This window comes from Capra hircus, chromosome 18 (assembly GCF_001704415.2).
Source record: "Capra hircus breed San Clemente chromosome 18, ASM170441v1, whole genome shotgun sequence".
In the NCBI taxonomy this organism is placed as follows: domain Eukaryota; kingdom Metazoa; phylum Chordata; class Mammalia; order Artiodactyla; family Bovidae; genus Capra; species Capra hircus.
The window spans coordinates 23013797-23038978 of NC_030825.1; the positions used below are offsets into that span (position 1 = coordinate 23013797).

Consider the following 25182-nt stretch of genomic DNA (forward strand, 5'->3'; position numbering starts at 1 on the left):
CTGAATGCCTTAACAAGAGTTTGTTTCTAGACATCAACAGACCTTTTTTTCTTTAAGCAAAGAAATGGCAAACTCCAGTGTGCCAGCTTTTTATTTTACCAAATAAGAATATTCTCTTTTTTAATTTTAAAAGATCTAATTGGCTTTATTAAATGATTCATAAATTGGGCAGCATCCCATCTAGCAAACAGAGAGGAATTCCCAGGAAAAATCTTTAAAATGACTCATATCATTATCATCTTATTCTTCGAAATATTGGTCACTGTCGTTAGCAGAGGTGCTATTTGCTATCTAACAATAACTTCAAATAGTAGTAGCTACTGTAAAAATGTTCATTAAGTGTTAAGCCAGAGAAGAAATTTTAATCGGTGAAATAGTTCCCTATTGCCTCCAGGATAAAGTCCAGATTTCTTAACAGGGCTAATAAAAGGCCTGGATATCTGACCTCTGCTTGCTTCTCACCATCTCTCTATTTGGCTAGTAGCATGTTCTGGCCACATTATGCTATCAAGTAGTTCCCAAAATGTCCTGTCCTGCCCACCTCTGGGCACTTCTTTAGTGTTTCCTCTGTGCTCTTGCCAATTTTAGGTACCATGCAAGAGAGTGAGGGAATTGTAAAAGACCTGTTCTCTACATGAACAGGGATTACTGCTTGCTGGTAGAGACAGTCTTTTATCTTACCCATTTGAAGCAGATAGGACTGTAGTTGATAGTTTGTATAGTTGTTTTTGTTCTTTGGTTTTTTACAGATGAAAGCAGAAAGTATGTGATCTTCTCAAGGTCATACAGCTAGATGATGGTAGAGCCAGGACTCGGGTCTTAGGTTTGTTTGTTCGAAGTATCATGTTCTTTCTAATTTCTTTGTAGTCATTCACTGATTTAGTTAAAATATATCACATGCCTACCATGCTAGGCAACATACTAATAATGATGCAAAGGTTGTAAAGGTGTTCCTTTTTCCCAAGGGTAGAGAGTCTATTGGAGAGAAAAGGTAATATATTATTACAATGAAAAATTATTTATTGTGTGCACAGGTTACTAAACCAGGGTTGAGTAGGCAGAGGCCTTTTATAGGAGGTGAATCCTAAACTGAATTTTCTGCAGGTACAAGTATGAAATATCTGTAAGTAGCTCATAAGCAAAGTAAAAATTGTGTTGTTTAGTCATTAAGTTGTGTTCGACTCTTTTACAACCTCATAGACAGAGCCTGCCAGGCTCCTCTGTCCATGGGATTTCCCAGCCAAGAATACTGGAATGGGTTGCCATTTCCTTCTCCAGGGGGTTTTTTCAACTCAGAGGTCTAAGGCACATCTCCTGCACTGCAGGTGGGTTCTCTACGCTGAGCCACCAGAGAAGCCCAAAGTAAAAATTAATGCAGCACAAATTTAATACTGTATAAAAATGTTATGGACATGACTGTAATAGAGGACTGAATAATTTGGTAGGGATCAATGATTATACGAAGTTGGAAAAACTATTAATATGTAGAACTTACTGGGAAGACATTCATTTAGTAGAAAAATATTGAGAGACTTATTTAGAGAATATAGAAATGTTTTAGAGAAAAAGCAACTATTAGACACTGAGGAAAGTAAATTTACCACTGAAGTAAGTTTATATGTGTGTGTGTGTGTATGTATGTATGTATGTATAAATTCTGTTATAGAACACATATTTAGAGGCTTTATTTTTACTCTTATGGCCCAGCTCAAATGTTACCTCTTTATGCCTTTCCTGATCTTTTCTGTACATAATTACCGTCTAATACATGCTACTGCAGTATAGTGCTTTGTATAATATAGTGCTTTGTATCTCTGCTAAGATGTATATCATATTAGTTTCTGTGTTTTCTTCCCCTCTAGAATTTTTGAAGGCAGGGATTCTACCCTATTGATTTTTGAATCCATTTTATATGATCATCATGTTTGACATCAGATAATTGTAGAAAGGAAGATAGATAAGTAATTTAATTTTGATTCTGAATACTTGTTTTAACTTTAAAATTCTGTGCCCCAAATGTCTTAATGTACTTAATGATAAGGTCCCCTACAGTGTCTCTCCAACTTGTATTTCTACCTCTATTTTCCAGTTTTTTCCTTTTGTATACTCTAAAATGGTCATACTATGCCTAAATATATATATATATACTTCCTTTCTTCCTTCCTTCCATTTCTTTATTCCTGAATCCTTTGCCTGGCCTGTCCTTTCAATCCCTTTATAAGATCCCTTCAAATGCTAATTGTTCTAAGAAGCTTTTCCTAAATACCTTGCCAACTGTGCTCTCTCTTCTGTTAATAAATCACTTTATACATAAACTTGTGCTTGCTTCTCTTAGGCCATGTTTACTATATTTTATTCAGTATATGATGTGCTCTTCTTGTGCCGTTACTCCTTATCTCCCCCATTTAGATTCTGAACTTCCTGAGGGTAGTGGCTTTTGTAGTTTGTTTCTGCAGAGTTGCTTTGGATGTGATGGGTCCAATAATATTTGCTTAATTAAATAGAAAGTTAAAATTGGACTGATGTGATCTTTTTATGAATTTGTAAGATAGTACATTTATTAGAATGAAATAAGATGATAGATCTTAAAGAGGAACTTAATTGAGCATTGTGTCAGTTGTAGAATGAAGTGTTTAAATCAGAAAAGGTGACTTTTTAGACTTTTGTGGGTACTTTTTTCTAGTTTATCTTTAGTTTCTATTTTTATAACTAACATTGACTACTTACGTGTGTCTTGTCGCATACGAAATATATATCTTCTTAGGTATAAGGTGTCCATTTTCCTCATTAGATGTTCCTCCTCTGAATGTACTTTAATAAAAGCATAAATATTGTATTATGTTGGTAATGTATCGTATTGATATTTACTTGTCTGTATCTCCTTTCAGAGGTCAGTTATTCATCATCCTAGTGCCTGGAAGTTGCTTCTCAATAAGTGTTTGGTAGAAGAGTAAGCAGCAAAATTGTTTTCTAATTTAAAACTTCTCATATTTTCGATAAGCTTTGGGTTACATAAATGTAGAAAATACTTTGCTATAGTATAATCTATCATAATGTATAAAATTCAAAGACTACTACCATTTCTTTCCTAATTGGAATATTATATCATAAGCGTATTTCCAGAACAGTGTTCTAAAAAACTATTTCTTAAGAATAAAACAGATGTATAAGCCTATAGTACATAGTATAAATTTGGAAATGTTTACTGTTATCACAATAATTGGGAATATATGAACTAATGTCATATGCTTCAGGTAATTTACTTTAAATGTTCAATTGGGCAGTAGTTTTTGTAGTTCTGAACTCTTGAAGTAATAGATTCTATATATTCAAGAAATTATTTTAATCAATTCTAAGATGCATATTTTTTCTCCTTTTAATATCTCTGAAATTAGTATGTATCTCAGTCACTGTCTGCCTGGTGGTTGTCAGGGAGTAGTTGTCGGTTGGCTGTGTTTACAGAAACTTAGTCATAGCTATTTATGTTGCCATCACTTCAGTTGGGCTGTGCACCTTGGTACTATACATGTTTAATTATTTTAAAGGTCTCAAAAGATATACAGTTATTCGGCTTTTAAACAAAAAGTTATTGATTATGCAGAGAGGCACAGAGACAGAGTAGCAGAGCATAAATTTAATATTCAGTTCAGTCACTCAGTCGTGTCTGACTGTTTGCAACCCCACGGACTGCAATACACCAGGCCTCCCTGTCCATCACCAACTCCCGGAGTTTACTCAAACTCATGTCCATTGAGTCGGTGATGCCATCCAACCATGCATCCTCTGTCGTCCCCTTCTCTTCCTGCCTTCAATCTTTCCCAGCATCAGAGTCTTTTCAAATGAGTCAGTTCTTCGCATCAGGTGGCCAAAGTATTGGAGTTTCAGCTTCAGCATCAGTCCTTCCAGTGAATATTCATTATTGAAATTCATTATTCATATATTCGTTAGTGAAGCAGATATTTGTTGTTGAAGAAATGACAGCAATTCTACATTTTTTTTACAGAGCAACAATCAGGTGTTTTATGGACCAAAAAGAGTACTTCTTGGAAGAAGAAATTGTCAAATCCTTCAGAATAAGTCTACTTCTAAAAATGTTTTTTTAAAGTTATAGATGGATTATAAAATAAAGATTCAAAGTGATATAATTTATTTCTTCATGTTATATCAACTAATGATGTACCTTATATTTGACAACATACTGGATTTCATAACTGCTGTTGTACTTCTTCTTTTTCCCTCTTGGTAAATGATCATACATCCATTAAAAAAAAATTAAGACATTGCTTTCTCTGATTAATGGATTAGGTATACATAGATGTTCCCTTGTCTAGTGTCTATAGCAGAACATAAGATATGTTCCAGAGAATTGATTTAACCTACTTTTTTCTTTCTTTTTCTTTTTTTTGGCTAATGCTGTGTTCAGATTAGAGCACATAGCCCTCTGTCCATTTAGTCTCATAGTTATAAAATCTGGAAAAATAATTTCTCTCTTTCTGTATTTTACTTTTTCTAAAGTTATGTACTTGTTAAAGTACTTGTATACCATTGTGATTGATAAGTCCATTTCCAGGTAAAAATTAATGTAAATTTACATAGTTTTTCCTTCTCAGAAAAATTTCAGAAGTATTTTTTCATTTAAATTGTGAGCAGACATTCTCTTTAGGAAATTTATATTTTTTAATACGGACCTCCCAAAATAGAAGCTCTGGAAAAGTTTTTTAGACATTTGGTAGTTTTGAATAAACTAATATGTAGAGGAGCAAGAATCTTCATTTGGGTTCTGTATACAAGACAGTGAGGGCAGAACTCTAAATTACCTTTGTTGAAAAGGTTTGGAATAAATCATGTAATCCTGAAACAAAATTGGCAAGTAACCTATTAGATCCTTTCCACATGTAAATTCTACGTATGTTATGTGATGTGTCTGTGTATAAATGTTGCCATTTTTTTTCTCTTGCGATTATCATAAGACTAATTTATTGCTTAGCTTAAGCTACTGTGTGTTTTTGCCTCAGCTTGATTATCAGTACATTTTATTTTGCACAGTTTAGTAAATATAATAAGCAGTAGGTATATTCCAAATGATTTAATGATGGGAGACTTAGGGGTAGAGTAATGAATATACCTGTTAACAAAAAGGTGCTTGGTTTATCTACATGGATGTCTGTTTCACTTGGCTCTCAGGAGGCTGATCTTCCATGGTAGCTGAACAAGAGAATCATGGTAGCAATATGATACAGCATCTCCAACATACCACATGTCTGTGTTGTCTATCAGCTGACCAGATGGCTAACTTTTATCTCATTTAGGGCCAGCTTATCATGACTTCATACAGTTGCTCTTCTTGCTGTAATTTCATGTTTATCCTATAAAATAGTAGCTTTATCTGCTCAAGAGGTGTAGAGCAAAAGATCACAACATACTTGCTAATCTGAGAGGATCTGTTGTCGGTTATCTTAGCACAACATAACTTTCAAGTGTAATACATAAATATGTTGTACATGCTAGAGCTGTTGGGGAGTGATGGCCATTTCGTGGTATGGGAGAGTCTGACATTCCATTGTCAAGTTTGCTTTACATTCTGTCATTATAATATGTGAACTTCAAACTGAAGTAATATGTTATTACTTTTAAATGCATATATATACATAGTCATGTCCCCTGTAGCAGCAAGTTTTTCCTTGTAGGGAATATCACTGAGCTATTTGCAATGAATTACTCTACCAAAACATACTATACAGTGAGATTGTATGTTTTTTAAATCATATATAAACTTTGTTTGTAAAACTTTAATGAATATTCATTATTAAACTTTGCTTTTGTTCTTATTTCCTAGGATTCTGACACTTCATGACATGTCATTATCCAGAGCAATAATGAACATTGACCTGTTACGGATTAGTTGATGACCTTTGGAAATGATCCAATAATATCTACTACAGAGAAACTGAATGTACTCCATTTGGAGTGAACAGCCCAGATTATTATTGAAGTTTTCAAGATGACAGATCCCATGATGGACTTTTTTGATGATGCCAATCTGTTTGGTGAGACCTTAGAAGGTTTGCCAGATGATGCATTTGTACAACCAGGACCTGTTTCACTAGTTGATGAATTGAACTTGGGTGCAGAATTTGAACCTTTGCACATAGACTCACTGAATCATGTTCAAGGTACTCCAACACATCAGAAGATGACTGATTATGAACAGTTAAATCAGTTTGATTCAATGAAATTTCACCAAGTTAATCAGTCTTTTGGTAGCCCAGCTGAACATGTGTTATCGCCACACTCTCAGTTTAATTGTTCTCCAATCCACCCCCAGAACCAACCCAATGGTTTGTTTCCAGATGTAGCAGATGGCAGTCCTATGTGGGGCCATCAGACAGCTACTAGCATTTCAAATCAAAATGGGTCTCCTTTTCACCAACCAGGACATTCTCACTCTATGCATCAAACTAAAAGCTTTGTGGCACACCATGACTTTGCCTTATTTCAGGCCAATGAACAACAAACACAGTGCGCTTCGCTACGCTCACAACAAAACAGAAATAATCTGAACCCAGGGCAAAATTCTCTTAGTCAGTCTAAAACTTTTATGGATGTTAATGTTTCTGGTCCACACAGAGTCAGTGTTAACCATCCACCACAAATGAACAATGCATCTACTTCACAACAGTCCCTTTCGATGCAGCAATTTTCCCAAACATCAAACCCTTCAGTACACTTCCTCAAGTGTACCAGTCACCAAGAAGGTAATTTTAATGGACCTTCTCCAAATATGACTTCTTGTTCTGTCAGTAATTCACAGCAGTTTTCTTCACATTATTCCTTTTCCAGTAATCATGTGTCACCAAATAGTCTTCTTCAACCCTCTGCAGTTCTTGCACCTAATCATACAAATCAGACTTTATCTGATTTTACTGGGAGTAATTCCTTTTCACCTCATAGGGGAATCAAGCAAGAATCGACTCAGCATATGCTAAATCCTAATACATCTCTGAATTCAAATAACTTCCAAATGTTGCATTCATCACATCCTCAGGGTAATTACAATTCAAAATTATCTCCTGTGCACATGAACTTCCCGGATCCTGTTGACTCAGGAACTCAAATGGGCCATTTCAGTGATCATGTAGAAACTAATGGCTTTTCATCTTTGGAAGAGAATTTACTTCATCAAGTGGAATCTCAAACTGAGCCATTCACAGGACTTGACCCAGAAGACCTCCTTCAAGAAGGTCTCCTTCCCCAGTTTGATGAGTCAGCATTTGGGCAAGATAATTCAAGTCATGTTTTAGATCATGACCTTGATCGGCAGTTTACTTCACATCTTGTAACTCGGCCTTCTGACATGGTTCAAACTCAGTTGCACAATCAGGCTCGGAGTTGGCATTCATCACTTTCTAATCATCAGCATTTACATGATAGAAATCGCCTGTGTTTACAGCGGCAGGTATGTAACTCTTATTTTGGTTTGGGGTAGCGTGGGGGTTTTACTCACTGAGTTTATTTCACATGAGACATACTCAGAATTTCTCAAACTCAATAATTCTCTCAGGTGAGTGTGCATATTTTGACGTAGATTTATATTGTTTCAGTAGTCTTATGTTTGAAAGTCCTTCATTGATTTACTCAAAGCAATAAACTTCTATTATTTAGATTTTTTAAAAATATATATCTTTTATAAGATATTAAGACATCTTTTGTAACTTTCAGTTATGATTGCCTTTGACAGAAAGATTTATTATCAAAACCAAAAAATAACCATAATTAAAAGGAAAACAATAGATTGGGAATGTTTTATTGCTAGTATAATGGACATAGAGTTAATATTCCTATAAAAATAATTTTATAATTATGAGATCTCATTAGTTGATAATTAAATAAAATGTAAAAGCTGAAATTCAGAAAAGTCAGTAAACTTGACATTCAGAATGATATGCAACTTTAGTAATAATTCAGTTGCAGTGTGGTTTCATTTTTATCAGAAAAATTTTTTTAATTTGATGTTTAATATTGGCAAATTTATGGTGAAATTGGAATTCACATAGCTTTGTAATTGATAGATATTTTGGAAAGCAATTTGGTGGCACGTGGCATATTTAAGTATAAAAACTTTATTATAATAACCTAAATATGGCAAAAGTAATATACCCAAAGATATTTCTCTTGCTGTATCTAAAAGGGAAAATTGGAAACAACACAATTTATTATATCTATATTGGATGAACTACTGTAGGCATTAAAAAGACTTTGAAGACTGATAATATGTTAATAATGGTGGAAAAGCATAATTCAAAATTAAGATCCCAGTAAGGTGGTTAAGAGTACAGGCTCTGGTACCACACTACTTGGGTTAGAACTAGGCTCATGTTGCTTATTAAGTGTTAATAATTTCGGTGCACTCATTTGCTTCATCTTTAAATATGGGATAATAATAGGGCTTTGATAAGAATGAAGCGAGTTATAATATGTAAAGTGCTTAAAACTGTGCCTGGTATATAATACATGCTTAGCATATAATAAGCACTTAACAAATGTATTTATAATTATACTTTTTTCATAGCAGTTTGGAAATATACTTATGAAAAATACTGAAAGGAAATAGATTGTTTTAGAGTAGCACAATTGCTTTTCTTGCCTTTGCTTTTTTATAGTTTTTGTCATATGAATGTATTACTTTAAAATTCTTTTGGTGTATTTAATGTAGTATTTTATCAGTTTTCTGAAAGTTTGCTGTTAAAGATTTATAAAATTGCTTTAATACCTTGCTTACCTGTGAGATTTGGTAGACAATGAAATATAGCATGGTTCTTGAAATTAAGTATTTATGGACCATTTTTTTATTTCAAAACTTTGAAGTGTCTGAAAAGGATAAAATCTTTATCTTTTGCTTTGTGGGTCATGATGATTTTAGTACAGCTTTTGAATTATCTAAATAGATTTAAGATATTTAAAAGCAACTTATAAATTCTCTTTCTCCCCATCTTTTTGTTGCCTGACTATAATATTATGATTTTGCTCCCTCTACTGGAAGAGGGTCAGGCATCTTGGACCTTGGGGAAAAACTACTGATCAAACCCAGGATCATCTATTCACTTTTTATGTATATTTCTGACTAGTTTGACTAATTAATTTGTCCAGCATATAATTGAAGTTATTAAATCTGAAATTTATTAACTTATTTCCTCAATTTTATTTTTCTAAGGATTTTTTAAATTCATATTTTCCTAAACATGTTCTACTGACTTTAAAAAGAAAACTCCTTCTGTAGATTTGAAATGAATGGAGAATAATTATAAAAATCTAAAATAGTCCCCAGTACTAATACTAAATCTAATACTAATACTCAACCTTAATGCTATCTGAGAGAAATTCTTTTCACACCAATCCATCAGGCTTTAATAAATCATCTTATCTACACTGATACATTCATAAGGCTTTATTTAAACCTACTCATCTTCTTGTTTCAGTGTTTGTTTCATTTTGCTAACTTCTTATTCTTTTTGTTACATGTTTAAAAACTGATAAAGGGCAAATGTTTTTGAATACTTATCTGATTTACTGAAAGTCTGTTCTCAAGTTTCCTATTATTTCTTTGTGTTAAGGCTGAGTTGTGACTTTCTGATTGTGGGGATGGAGAGAAGACATGGATTGGTAGAGAAGATAGGAGACTATAATATGGTTAATAGGGATTGGATATAGATTTTATATGTATAGAATTATGTCAGATATCCCAATATGTGAAATTAAACTATTCAGTATGTATAATTGATGATAAATTTTGGCATGGCATGTATAAGTCTTTTATCAGAATTTTTTGGCATTTTCTGAATGATTATGGTTACTACATAGCCAAAATGTTGTATTATTACAGTTTTCCCCAAGTTCTATGAAAAGAAATTTTTTCTTAGGGTTTTTTTAAGTCTCTCGCTTAAATGCAATAATTTCATTTCGGACTAAATTAGCATTGTTAATTATGTATATAGAAGTTAACAGATAAAACTAAGAAAATGGCATAATTTTTGGTTTATTAGAATTTTAAAAGGACACATATTGTTATAGCCAAAACAAGATATTCATTAATCTATCATTGGAAAACTCATGGGTGGCACTCTATAATTTTAGGAAGCTTCACTGAGAATATTAAGTATGTAAAGAGTATCTGTAAGCCTTCCGTTTTCTTATTCCCCAATTGAGGTGGAGTATTTGTGGATATAATTTCAAAATCTTAGAATCTGTGTGAGTCACTAAAAACTGAATATTGCTGAGAAAATTTCTTATATAATTGACTCTAGAATTTTACCATTTAAAAAAGAGAAAAGAAAAGTGAGGTGCTACAGGAAGCATTTCTAAATGTAAATACAAAACATAATAGAGAAAATACTAACTTATTTTCATCTCTGGTTGTTAGAGCAAAGGAATATTGAGTAATACCATAAATTTTTCCTTGCTTTTTTATGATAAATACTGCTCTTTAGTGACACAGAATCTTTCATTTTTGTCTGATTATTTGTTAAGTGGGAACACTATATGGAGCACTGTGTGATCTTTCAAAGTTTGTAAATTAAATTTACTGTAAATGTTCTATAGCAGTGAAAGATATGTGGGATAGCTAAAATAGCTATCAGCATAGAAAATAGAATTTTAGGATGTATATAATTGTACATAATTCCTTGTTGGCTTTTGTATCCTGATGAATTTATAACTTTATTTACTACCTTGAATTTTTTTTTTTTTTTAGTTTTCCCTGAAGGTAGGGAAACCTGCCTTTTTTATAAGCTTTAAAAAAAACTTAGGGAAAGATTTGAACAGCCTGTGTAAGGCACATTTTAAAATACTTGATTTGGGGGAATTCCCCAGTGGTCCAGACTCTGCACTTTTCACTGCCAAGGGCCTGGGTTCATCTCTGATTGAGGAACTAAGATCCCACAGGCTACACAGTGCAGCCAAATACATAAATAAGAAAATATTGGGCTTCTTTTCTGACAAAAAATTTAATATATAATTATTATTTAAAAATTGAACAACATAGAAAACAGATGAAAAGTGAATTACTTGTAATATCACTACAAGAAGATACCATTATTGACATTTTATAAGTTTCCAATGAGGTCTGCTGTCTGTCTCTTCCCTATGTATTTTTGCATTTTTAAGAACAAAGTTGGGATCATAGAGTTTATACTCTTTGGCAAATAGCTTTTTTGTAATTAGTATTTTTGTAACAAATTATTGTTACATTTTGCAACAAATTAATATGTTGCAGGCATTTTTTCATGTCGTAAAATATTTTTCTGAAAATGATTTTGAATGGCTAAAATTTGCCATCTTGAGTTTGCTAAGGGTGCTGAGTGCTAAGTCACTTCAGTTGTGTCCAACTTTGCAACCCCATGGACTGTAGCCCGCCAGGCTCCCTTATCCATGGGATTCTCCAGGCAAAAATACTGAAGTGAGTTGCCATTCCCTTCTCCAGGGGGTTCTTCCTGACCCAGGGATCGCACCTGTGTCTTTTATGTCTGCTGCTTTCATTGGCCAGCCGGTTCTTTACCACTAGCGCTTGGGAAGCCCAAGGTTGCTAAAATGTGATATAAAAGTAAAGTTGTTATTGAGATCTGGAAAATCTGAGTTAAGGTAATTAAAATATTTTATATTTTTGTTGTGTTTATTACTGTAATAGTTCAATTTGAAGTAGGTATGTGATAGTAAGCAAAAATTAGACTATGCCCTGTGATAGAGCATTATGTTTGTGCCAACACTGTTCTAAATACTTAATATATGTTATTAACACATTGATCCTTCACAGCAGTCCTTTTATTTGGAGTTAGTTAACTCCTTCAGTTTCCATTTGCGAAAACTGAGATACAGAAAAGTTAATTAATATACCCAAAGTCACACCTGACTAGATTCAAATCAGATTTAGCTCCATTGTATATGGTCTTAACTACTTTCACTTTATTTCGGAGTATATTAATGCAGTGTGATGTTTAACAATAATATGCTAAGTGATTCCTCCCTTCTCACCCTGCCCCCTCCCCCAACCCCTTCAGAAATATACCTTACCGATGAGATAAAAACTTGCTTTAGAGTCTTTAAGTGAAGACCATTCATCTCGTATATTCTGAATATATTGACAGTTTATTCATTATCAGAGGGAAAGACAACCCCAAAATAAAGAACAAAAGTAAAGTGAAATAGCTATTACTTCCAAGTGTTTTGACTTTTTAAAAAATGATTGTGTTTAAGATGATAATAACAAATGTCCTAAAGGTAAACCTCATAATTACCTTCAAATATTTGAAGGACTTTAGAGGCCGGAATTGCATCTGCCAAGTGGAAGTCACAGAAAAGTAGATTAGTGTAAAGAAGTTTGAAGTAAAACACTTTCACTGAAAGCCAGGAGGTGGAAAATGGGCTAAATTGGTAGGTTCTTTTCAGCTATTCTGTGGTTGTAATTTTGAGTTTCTTTGTGAGATGTATTATTTATATTGCCTGTTTAGCTCCTGAGTGGCAATTGTAAATAATGAAGAAGGGTAAAGACATGTAACAAGTTCTCTGCTATCCAGGAATACCTGGGAATTATTTATCACAGATGAGTAAATTTTCCAGACAGTGGAAGTGTGTTCTATTAAGCTTCAAAACCTTTTATATGGCTTTCTCCCAACCCCCACCCCAAGAGTGATGGTAATGGTGGTAGAATGATCAGTTAAGAAAAGATGAAAAAACTCTTAAAGTTTTATAGGGAGGTCTTATATGTTCAAATTTGTGATAATTATTGTTACACCTCCAGGAATCACCCTCACTTAAGTAAGAATTTTAGATATTTGAAAGTAATCTTAGAAGCACAACTAATTTTTCCTGTAAATGAAATTATTATTAAAAAACAAAGTGGAAAACTTCCTAAAACTAAATGTAAATCTAAAGCAAGGAATTTGCTATACTTTGCTCATACCCATTGAGTTCAGAGGATCCTGAGGTCTTTGCTAGTTATTTTTGGTTTGGGGTTTTTTTAATAGTGGTAACTTTTCCTACATCAAAAAGCCAACATATAATGAATAATTTTAAAATTTGTCATTCCATTTATGTCCCAGACAAAAATAAGAGAAAAAAATGGCCTAAGTAGTATTTAGATTGTTTTATTCAGTAATTTAAATTCTTGTAAAGTAACATCCCTCTATTTATCAAATTTTATTTGCATCTTTATACACTTAGTATGCTATTGCTTATAAGAAGTTGCAAAATTCTTAGTTGTCTAAGCTAATACACAAAATAGAATTCTGTGAAGGAATTTCCTGTTCAGTTGGGTTTTGTTTTTTCAGATAAAGTGGACTTGTTTTTTTCGTTTGGACATTTCTGTCAAATCTTCTAGATTAAAATGTTCTGTTTGGACTGGAAATTTGTGTAATATTAGCTACTTCTGAAATATCTTAATTATTAAACTGTGTATTATATTGTATTAGAGGAATTGAGTTGTGCACTGAGTAATGACATTCTGGTTGTAGCTTTAAGGCTGTTGACTTCTGACATGCATACTTAAGGGTGAGAGGTGAACAGGAAGCGAATTCCAGGGGTGGGGAAGAGGCAGCAGTTGGTGAGAAATTTGTGGATTTGTGCAGTGTGTGAAGAGCATGAGATTCAAGCCAAACTTCAAAGTAGGTCTAACAGAGTTTTATTGTATTCAGTTTTTTTGCTTCTGTGTTTTACTCTTTCTTGCTATTTTTTTTAAATGGAAGTGCAGTTGATCATATAAGTTACAGACAGGTATAGCTTAATTTTATTGAGGTGCACTCCCAGATACCTTAGAACTTCTCAGTCATTTATCCTTATTAATGTCTGAAATTGAAAAAAATATGTTAGGGGCTACTGAACCATCAAACTTTATTCCTGTTATGATAATATGAATACTTTGGAATATTTAAATACGATTGATCAGGTTTCTTTATTTGGATAGTTGGACTGAAATGATTTTAAACAACAGAAATATTTTAATGCAATATACTACGAATAATTCATGGAAGGAGATGGTAAGCAAGCACATAGGAAGCTTAGACTGTAGTTTTCAGTTAAATAAAATCTGGTAATTTACTATAGTCAACTATGCAGATAATAACTTGCACACTTATTATGCAAGTAATACCTTACAAATTATGAAAGCAGGGTAGTCTTTTTTGTATTGAAGTTTTATATTATTTGCAATATTATATTCATTTCAGGTGTACAACATAGTGATTCAATATTTTTATGGATTGTATTGCATTTAAAGTTATTATGAGGTAATAAGGGCTAAGAACCAATCTTTAAGCAGTTTCCTGCTAGATTAATGTACACTTGTGTACCTGAAGAGTTTATGTTGAACATTTCCTAGAATTATAGAATTTTAGAGCTAGATAATATTTCGCCCTATCCTAATAGGGTGAAAAAAAGCAAAAACAAAAAAGCAAAAACAGGTCATTTTGCTTTCTGTCATACAGCTGGCTAGCATTCCTTCTTATAGTTTAAATACTGTAGTATTTAAGCGTGATCAGAAATGAGAATGGCCAGGCACTTAAAATTAATGTTTTATAAGGATTGATATTTTTTGAGTTGCTCAGTTTTGTTTTTGTGTGGGATTTTTTTTTTGTATGTATATCTTTCAATGTATTTTAAGTTTTTAACCATACTTCTAGTGTTAAAAAATGGACACTTACTGTATCTGTCAAATGTAGATATAAACTGTGTATGTGTGAATGACTGAATTTTGTGTAACATCTGTGTTTTGGAAATGTTGCGTTTTTGCTGCTTCTGTTTGTTCGGTATTTATTAGGTATCTATCTACCAGGTATAAGAGATTGTGCTGGGCACTGAGGTTGCAAAAATGAACCAGATATGGTCCTTTGCCTTTGAACAACTCAAACTGAAAAATTAAGTCATACTTTCCCATTGGTCTGTATTGTAATTTCAGAGGTGTTCTCTTTTCAGTTGTGATTCAGTTGACAGAGGTTTCTAGCACTCCTCAGCTCTCCAACTAAGTGATTTTGAATGAGTGATAATTATAAACAATTCATTTCCTTGATCCATCTGATTTAAAGAAGGTATTCCTCTAAGTTTCTAAGATTAGCTCTTTGTTACATGACATTTTGTCATTTTGTACCTACTTGATCCTTGTATGCATTTATATCCGTATTATAATGTATGTACATACAATATCCAACTGCTCTTGTGAATGGCAGAGTCAAGAAAGCAGGCCCTTTTCTTTTGAGCTTCTAATCTGTTTAATTTTATTACAAGCTATTATGTTACAAAACTTTTTTTTTTATTTTAAAACAATGTGATTCAACTTTTAGCACTACTTTTTTGTCAAAAGAGACATAACTAGTTACTGAGAGATACATTATACTTAAAAGATTACATTGTAGATAAAATTCCTAGGATTTTTTTCCCTCTAAATACCTCAAATGAAAGTAAGACTTTCAGAAGTAATTTTTAAAAATTAACGTGGTAAATAAACATTGAATGTAATTTGAAATAGAAATAATAAAACATTTGCATAATATTTTAAGTGGTTTACTTACATTGTTTGAATTTTTTAGTAATAACCTGAGGTATATATAAGTTGGTATTATTTCTCAGAGTTTACATATTAAGTACTTGCGGTATCAAGAGGGAAAGTAATCTATCTAAAATCTTTATTTATTTATTTATTATTATTATTTTTTTACTTTACAATATTGTATTGGTTTTGCCATACTTCAGCATGTACACGTGTTCCCAATCCTGAACCCCCCTCCCACCTAAAATCTTTAAATTCATTGTGTTTTCTACCACATCAACTCATAAGAGCATAAACAACAAATATATTCATTGAGCACCTGCTGTTTGTATATCAGGTACTGTGCTGGGTACTGACATTACAAATACAAAGAGACCTCTAAGGCTACCCCTGCAAATCTGTATTTTTGTTATATTACAAGAATAAAGATGACTGTCAGTCAACTTAAGCAGTATTAGAAATATGAATATTATGAGTTTTTTAAACTGTTTATAGTAATATTTACTTTTCCTGATTTAGGAGTTGAAAGGATACGAGAGTGGACATCCATGTACCATTCACATAGACTCATTAGTTTTTTGCTTGCCTCATTTGTCTTCTCACTCTGTTTTCATTTTAAATAAAAGTTACTTTTACTATGTAATAAAACATCATCAATAACAATATCATATGACCAAAATTCAGATATCTTTTAGTTATCCTAGTAATTTTTAAAGATGTTTATTTTAAAATACAGGATCCAATCAAAGATCAGGCATTGCATTTAGTTATCTCTCGTTAATATTCTTTATCCTAATACAGGGGTTTTCATGCCTTTTTGTTGTTCTTTTCCAATGTCACCATTTTTTTAAAAAGTCTAGACCCTGTCTGTATTTATCTAATTGTTTCTTCATACTTCAAATTAAACATTTCTTGGTGAGAGTGCCACATAGATGTAGTTCTCTTGGGTCATATTAGGTCATATTAGGAGTTTGTCTCATTATTGGTGATGCTAAGTTTTATCACCTAGTAAAATTACCTTCGGACTTCCCTGGTGGCTCAGATGGTAAAGCGTCTGTCTATAATGCGGAAGACCTGGGCTTGATGCCTGGGTCAGGAAGATTCCCTGGAGTAGGAAATGGCAACCCACTCCAGAACTCTTGCCTAGAAAATCCCATGGACGGAGGAACCTGATGTCCATGGGGTCGCAAAGAGTCAGACACGACCGAGCTACTACACTCTGTTTCTTTCTAAAATTACCTTCACTCCTTTTTAATTAGTAAGTGGGATTTGGCTATAAAGAGTTGGATCCATAGATTAAAAAACGCTGAATATGTTATAGTCTATTACCCTTATTATTCTTTTTGAATATTTTGCCAGTGGGAGTCTTTGCAAGCCAACCCTGTGCCCTCTTTAGTCTCTAAGTACTTCCACTTTCTGGTGTAAGAAGGTGTATTTAATTGCTTTGTCTCAGAGCTGGAATCAGCCATTTCTTTAAGGAGTTCGTTTGCTTTGCTTATACTATGTAATGTAATGGATATGAGTACTATTTGTAATTTCTTATTTGGGTTTTTGTGTTAGAACCTTGTGATCCAGAAATTTTTGATTCACTTTCATAAGTACTTTGTCACCATCTGTTATTTCATGTGGTGCTATGTTATGTATGAAATAAGATGTGGTCCTTGCTTGGTATTTGATTTAGGTTAAACTCATGTTGAACAGAGGGGTTTGAGTTTTTTTTAGTAAGGTTGATAGAAATTTTTGAGAGCATACTATATGCTAAGCACTAATGTAGTTCTAAGACAGCTTTGTTTATAAGACGTTAATTTGTTTATGAATTCAGTAAATATAGTTTGGACACCTGTCATATGAACAAAGTTAGTGGAGGTGATGGAATTCCAGCTGAGCTATTTAAAATCCTAAAAGATTATGCTGTTTAAGTGTGGCACTCAATATGCCAGCAAATTTGGAAAACTTAGCAGTGGCCACAGGACTGAAAAAGTTTTCATTCCAGTCCCAAAGAAGGACAATGCCAAAGAATGTTCAAACTGCTGCAGAACTGCACTCATTTCACATGTTAGCAACGTAATGCTCAAATCCTTCAAGCTAGGCTTCAACACTACTTGAATTGAGAACTTCCAGATGTACCTGCTGGATTTAGAAAAGGTAGAGGAAACAGATCAAATTACCAATATCTGTTGGATCATACAGAAAGCAAGGGAATTCCAGAAAAACGTCTTCTTCTGCTCTATTGACGATGCTAAAGCCTTTGACTGTGTGGATCACAACAAACTGTGGAAAATTCTTAGAGATGGGAATACCAGACCACCTTACTTGGCTCCTGAGATACCCATATGCAGGTCAAGAAGCAACATTTAGAACCGGACGTGGAACAATGAACTGGTTCCAAATTGGGAAAGAAGTACATTAAGGCTGTGTACAGTCACCCTGCTTATTTAAATTCTATGCAGAGTACATCATGCGAAATCCCAGGCTGAATGAAGTTCAAACTGGAATCAAGATTGCCAGGAGAAATATCAGTAACCTCAGATACGCAGATGACACCACCCTAATGGCAGAAAGTGACAAGAAACTAAAGAGCCTCTTGATAAAGGTGATGGAGGAGAGTGAAAAATCTGGCTTAAAACTCAGCATTCAAAAATGAAGATCATGGCATCTGGTGCTGTCACTTCATGACAAATAGCTGGGGAAGTGAAAACAGTGACAGACTTTATTTTCTTGGGCTCCAGAATCACTGCAGATGGTGACTGCAAGCATGAAATTAAAAGATACTTTCTCCTTGGAAGAAAAACTATGACAAACCTAGATAGCATATTAAAAAGCAGAGACGTTACTTTGCCAGCGAAGGTCCTATGTATAGTCAAAGCTATGGTTTTTCCAGTAATCATGTACAGATATGAGAGTTGGACCATAAAGAAGGCTAAGCGCCGAAGAATTGATGCTTTTGAATTGTGTTGGAGAAGACTCTTGAGAGTCTCTTGGACTGCAAGAAGATCAAACCAGTCAATCCTAATGGAAATCAGTCGTGAATATTCATTGGAAGGACTGATGCTGAAGATCCAATACTTTGGCCACCTGATGTTAAGAAATGACTCAGTGGAAAAGACCCTAGTGGTGGGAAAGATTGAAGGCAGGAGGAGAAGGGGTCAACAGAGGATGAGATCGTTGGATGGAATCACCGACTCGATGGACATGAGTTTGAGCAAGCTCCGGGACTTGGTGAAGGACAGGGAAGCCTGGTGTGCTGCAGTCCATGGGGCTGCAAAGAGTCCGACATGACTGAGCGACTGAACAACGATTGGGAATCTACTGTTTGAGGTACTGAGGGAGATGCAGAGACAATGCCCATCTACCGTTTTTATGACTCAAAACTTCCTGTGAAACTGCCTAAAAAGGTGTCCTGGGAAGTTAAACATGGGATGATTTTTTGTCCATCTGGCTCCTGCATTCTTCTGTAGCCTGTTGGAGACAATGCACTGGAACTAGGATCTGAGACCCCATCATCTTCCAGTTGCATTCCAGTGCCGCCTGCTAGCAAAGCTTAACATGGTGCCACTGGCAGAGAAAAACGTGTACAAGTTCCTTGATTGCAGGGCAGACAATGAAGTGTAGATTTAGACCTGAGAGGTGACAGAGTGACATCTGGCATGTAAAGTAAGCCTTTGGTGAGGTGCTGTTTAGTACTTCTTTTTATTATTTTAGTGGTTGCTTTAAGATTGATGGTATACATCTTTGGCTTATCACAGTTTACCTTCAGTTATAATATACCTCTTCAATATGAATACATATGGCTGATAGCATAGAGTACTTCCATTTCCCACCATCCTGGCCTTTGTACTTTTGCTGTTGTCTATGTAAGTTATAAACTCCACACTAAATTTCTACTAATATTCCTTTAGGCAGTCATTTATCTTTGAATACAATTTTATAAATAAGAAAAAATATATTTTACATTTAATTAAATGTATACCATTTCCAGTATTCTTCATTTCTTCCTGTAGATGCTAAGTTTCCATCTGATACCATTTTTTTCTGCTTGAAAGACTTCATTTAACATTTCTTGTAGTGCAGGTCTGATAGTCATGAATTCTTTTAATTTTTTGATGTCTAAAAAGTTCTATTTCCTCTTTGTTTTTGAAAGACATTTTTGCTGGATATAGACTTCTAGGTTGACAGTGGTTTTTCTTTTTATCCTTTAAATATGTTGCCCTGCTATCTTCGTTTTTGCCTTGCTTTCTGATGTGAAGACTTCTGTAATTCTTATCTTTGTTCCTCTGTGTGTAACATATGTTTGTTCTCTGCTAATTTTTATAAATCTTCTTCTCTTTTATTATTTTTAAGCAGTTTGATTCTGATACTTGGTGTGATTGTCTTCATGTTTCTTATTCATGAGTTTTGTTGAGCTTTTTAGATCTGTTCTTATATTTTTCTGTCAAGCATGAACATTTTTCTTTGAAATTTTTTTTGTTTTTGTTCTCAAATATAGGTATATTAGGCTGCTTGAAGTTGTACCATGTTTAACTTCCCAGGACACCTTTTTAGGCAGTTTCACAGTATAAGTGTGGTACAACTTATACAGCTCATGTGTGTATATGTGTGTATGCATTTTCTTTAGCTTTTCCTTGTTTTTAGTTTTGAATTTTATTTTTGTTGTTTTGTGTTTAGATAGTTTTTATTAATTTGTATTCACTACTCTTTTCTTTTGTTGTGTAATCTGTTAATTCCAGCCAATGTATTTTTCAAATCTCATTTTCACTCATTTTGTGTCTTCCATGTCTATACTTAGCAGGCTTAATCTTTCCTCTAATTTACTGAACATTTGAAATATACTAACTATGTTACTTTTCCTTGTCTACTTTATTTATTATCTGTGCCATTTCTGAGCCTGCTTCTATTGATTGATTTCTTTCCTTAGTGTAGGTTGTATTTTCCTGCCACTTTGCATGCCTGATAATTTTTGAATGGATGCCAGACATTGTGAATTTTACCGTTTAGTGCTAAGAAAGTTTTGCATTTCTATAAATATTCTTGAGTTTTGTTCTGGGATAGAGTTAAGCTACTTGAAAATTGGTTTATCTTTATAAGATCTGTTTTCAAGCTTTGTTTGGATGGACAGTCTTTAGAACTAATTTTCCCCCACAACTGACACAATAATAGCATTGTGAATTCTCTTTCCAATGCCTTGTGAAATAGAAAAGTTTCCACTCTGGCTGATGGGAAGGTGGACCATCCCTGGCCTTAGTGTGAGAGCTCAGTTCCTTTCAGGTGGCTTGTTTTGGGCCTTGGGGAACTTCACAAACTGGTAGTATTGATCAGTACTCATCTAAAGTCTTGGGATGATACCTTCTGAAGATCTCCAGAGGTCTCTCCCTGTGAAGTTCTCTCTCTGCTGCAGAATGTTCCCCTGCAAACTAGTCGCTTTGAACTTTAGCTGAACTAGTAGGTAGCTGAACTTTCAGCTCTGTCTCCTCAACTCAGGCTGTGAGATTCCACCTGACTCCCTGATCTCCCTGTTCTGCGGCTTAAAGCAGGCTAATAGTCAGCCTTGGCTTATTGTTCCCCTTCTCTCAGGGGTTACTGCCAGGGGTTGCCTGATGTCCACCATCTAGAAATGATAGCTGCATATATTGCGTTTGGTTTTTCGGTTAAGTGTGAGGATAAATCCAGTTCCTATTACTCCATCTTGGCTTTTATTGGAGGACTTAAAACACCATTTAATGACTGTATAATAATTTATAATATAGAAGTAGTATGATTTATGTAGCCAGTTTGCCTTGTGTAGTATAACAAGTATCTTTATAGATAAATTATTGTGTGTGTGTATAATTAGATTCCTAGAATATCAAGATAAATGTACAGACTTTCCTTTGATAATTTATACAGTTATGAATAATAATAAAAATACAAGTAGCCAATAAACATTGGGCAGTTATACTTAAAAGATCATGTCTTTACATATTTTTTTTCATTTAATTGTCAGAACAACTCTGAGGTAGATCTTATCATCTACTCTTTTTACAGATACTGACTTGAAGTTCAGAATAATTATATAGCTTGTTCAGGGTCATACAGATAGTGTTGGATACATTTTTATATATCATCACATTTTATCCTACTCTTCATTATGGCACCTTAATTTGTAATTAAAAAAAAACCCAAAACTCAAGGTATCACAGTTTATAAGTCACAGAGCAGAGACAAATACAGGTTTGAGAAAACTAGATAGTGAGAAAAGATAAAGAGGGAATCCCCTGGAAGTCCAGTGGTTAGGGTTCTGTGCTGTCCTTGCCAAGGGCCTGAGTTCCATCCCTGGTTGGGGAACAAGTCTCACTCACCACCCCTCCAAAAAAAGAGAGAGAAAAGGTAAATAATTCATGATTTTATAATACATAATGCAGTAGTTTGCTTAGTTGTTTTAATAATTATTTACATAATAATTATTATAAAATAATCTTATATAATTCCAGGTTAAATTCATAAGCATCTTAGATATTATAGTACTGCAGGGAATAGTACTTTTTTTTTTTTAAATCAAATAATCTGATTTCCAAAGTGTTGTATTTTATCTTGTAAAACTGCTGTTTTTTACTTTCTTTTCTTTTTTGGCTTGACTCTGTTCCTTTGTAGCTTACTCTTTCAGCACTTTCTTAATATTACTCATGTGGTTATATCTCTTACTGAATTTAGCCGTAATTCCTAGAAAGTTTAATTCATGAATTTTTGTCACCAGACAAATGAGCTATTTATGAAGAAGATAAGTTAGTTTTTCTGTTCTTGGTCTCTCTCATGCATTTCTCAGTCCCATTGTCGGAGTATAAATATTTTGCAGGCTGGTTTTGCACGTTAGTCTCTCTGATAGAGTAGGGGTGGCACTGACTTTGTAGTGACGAGGCCTGGGCTGGAGGCCTAGCCCTGTTATCTACTGTCATAGTCATCTTAGGCAACCGTTCGCATCTGTAGTACATGGCTGTTTATTTTTTCTAACATTTTTGATTAATAAATGTGACAGTAAATTTGAAAGTGCCCTGTAAATTGTAAAGTCAGCTTATTATTTGATAATGATTCCTTGCTTCAAGGATTTTCAAAAAATATTATACCTAGAAAGACCTTTAATTATTAATCAACTTTTAAAAATTTTATAGTTATAGAAACTGAAGCCCAAATATACAGTCTGCATAACTTTTTAGTGGCATAATCTAAAATCTGATTCTGTTTCCTTTTATTGTTCTTTTTCTTACATAACATTTTTTTACAGTCTTCTACTTTCTTATGTAACTATTTCTTAACTCATTTTTATGCTGGCTTGCCCCTAAAATTTGTGAGTCCCAGGGAAGGAGTACAAATGTAAGCTCTTAAATTGTATGTCAGAATATTTGAAGTTGTGAAGTCAATAAATTGTTGAATATGTTCTGTTCTTCTTTGAGAAATGGAAGCATTTGTTTGAAAATAGAATCCTTGGGCCCTGTGGAGTTCCACCCCAGAATATGGCAGAAATGGATCATTCTACTTCTCTTGCCACTCCTGTCGCTATCTTGTATTTCAGGTGGCCTCGCGAACACAATGTGGACTTTTCAGCCTGCATATCCAGGCTCCCCTTCACTCTTCCCATCTCTCTACCCTTGCCATACAAAGCGTTCCTTGCCAAACAAGGACTTCTTTGAGAGAACAAACCTAGGGAATAGACCCAGGTGAGCTCTGCAAGTGAGTGTGAAACTGTTTTAGGCAGGGAATTCCTATATACCTGGAGCATGTTCTAGAAGAGGGAAGAAAGTAGTACATTGTTTTGGCCTTGAGGAGGGGTGTGAGACAGGAATCAAACCCTCTAAACTGTGCAGCTCAAAGAAGAGGGACTCCTCTTGCCTGATGTAAAGAAAGATGTTTTCCTTACAAGCAATGACACAGACGTGTGACGTTTGTTGGTGAGAGCTGGTAAGTTAGTGAGGGATGTAGGTAGTTAGCTTGTCTAAGACCAAGAGAAAGATTTTCTCTTTATGGAAATCTTTATCATTAGCCATACCTTGGGCTTTATATCTGTCAATTCAAGTATAGTTGATTTGTGAATTAAGAGTTTGTAGACTGTATAGTTTTAAAATTTTCTTAAAAACAAAGCTGTCAGTATTCTTGGGATTAAAGTGAAATTGTCCTATTAATACATATGTGTGTTCCAGTCAATGAATTATTAGTATGGTAGTAGGTTAGGACAAGTTATTTTCTAATGAAAAATATTCAGTATCCAAAAACAAATAAAATGAAGTAAATAAATAAAAATAGTAAATAAATGTTCTTTCATTTCAGTAGGTATTAATATTTTGCCTTTTTTTCTCTGTTTATAGATAAGTACATAGATTTTATTGTTTGGGGTGGTATGATTTGAAAGTAAATTCCAGTCCTCACAACACTTTACCTCTCAATACTTCATGTTAAAATCTCCTAAAGAATGAGAGATAGGTTTTTAAATACAACCATTATCACACTGAAGATCAGTTAGTTCAGTCACTCAGTCGTGTCCAGCTCTTCACAATCCTATGGACTGCAGCACGCCAGGCTTCCCTTTCATCACTAACTCCTGGAGCATACTCAAACTCATGTGCATCGAGTCGGTGATGCCATCCAACCATCTCATCCCCTGTCGTCCCCTTCTCCTTCTGCCTTTAATCTTTCCCAGCATCAGGGTCTTTTCCAATGAGTCAGATCTTTGCATCGGGTGGCCAAAGTATTGGAGTTTCAGTTTTGGCATCAGTCCATCCAGTGAATATTCATGGCTGATTTCCTTTAGGATGGACTGGTTGGATCTCCTTGCAGTCCAACAGACTCTCAAGAGTCTGTTGAGAGTCTTCTCCAACACCACAGTTCAAAAGCATCAATTTTTTGGTGCTCAGCTTTCTTTACAGTCCAACTCTCACATCCATATTATGACTACTGGAAAAACCATAGCTTTGACTAGACGGACCTTTGTTGGCAAAGTGATGTCTCTACTTTATAATATGCTGTCTAGGTTGGTCACCAAAGATAGTCAGTAGTAATTTCACATTTCATTTAAAATGTTATTCATATTCAAGTTTCTTCAACTGTTAGGATACACTACTGAATTTTTTTTTTAATTGACACCAATTTTTGTGGACTTTGGAGTTTACTACTGAATTTTTAAAATCATTTTTACTTAAATATACCACTGAAATGTTTGAACTGTTTAGTTTTGGTCATGACTTTAGAATTAAAAATATATCTAAGTCTTCATTGCTTTGTCATTAAAATTTTTTTTAACTAATCCTGGCATACCAATTTAAATTATCCTGACATACAAATTTTATATATTTTCTTGTTGCCAGGATGTTCTTTGAGGAACAGTCGTCTGTAAGTAGCTATGAATTCTCTCTGACATTTAAAAAATTAATTACTTTCCCCTTTGTTTTAATGTGCCTTCTAAATTTACTTTTTCCTTCAGAGAAAACGTTGGCTAAAATTGGGATAAAGGAAAGGGATTTACATAATTTGAGGAAAACGAGTTACTGCAATCTCTTAGATTTCTTTTAAGGGAAGAGAAGAATGAGAGATTATAAATACTTCAAAACTGTTTTAGTGATATAGTAAGGCAAAAATATAGATGACAGTACTTCTGGTGAGAATAAACCATCTAGACTTCTTGAAATGTA

General features: G+C 34.0%; 1 protein-coding gene across 9 annotated transcripts in view; it reads left to right on the forward strand.

Annotated features, from left to right (window-relative positions):
- The window catches only part of CHD9 (chromodomain helicase DNA binding protein 9), a 219929-nt gene that overhangs the window by 83507 nt on the left and 111240 nt on the right, over positions 1 to 25182 (forward strand). For all 9 annotated transcript variants that reach the window (XM_005691975.3, XM_005691972.3, XM_018061986.1 and 6 more), the window contains exon 2: positions 5837 to 7456. In XM_005691975.3, coding sequence (XP_005692032.2) covers positions 6002 to 7456 — 1455 coding nt within the window. In that variant the 5' untranslated portion in view covers positions 5837 to 6001. The remainder of the gene's footprint in view (positions 1 to 5836; positions 7457 to 25182) is intronic.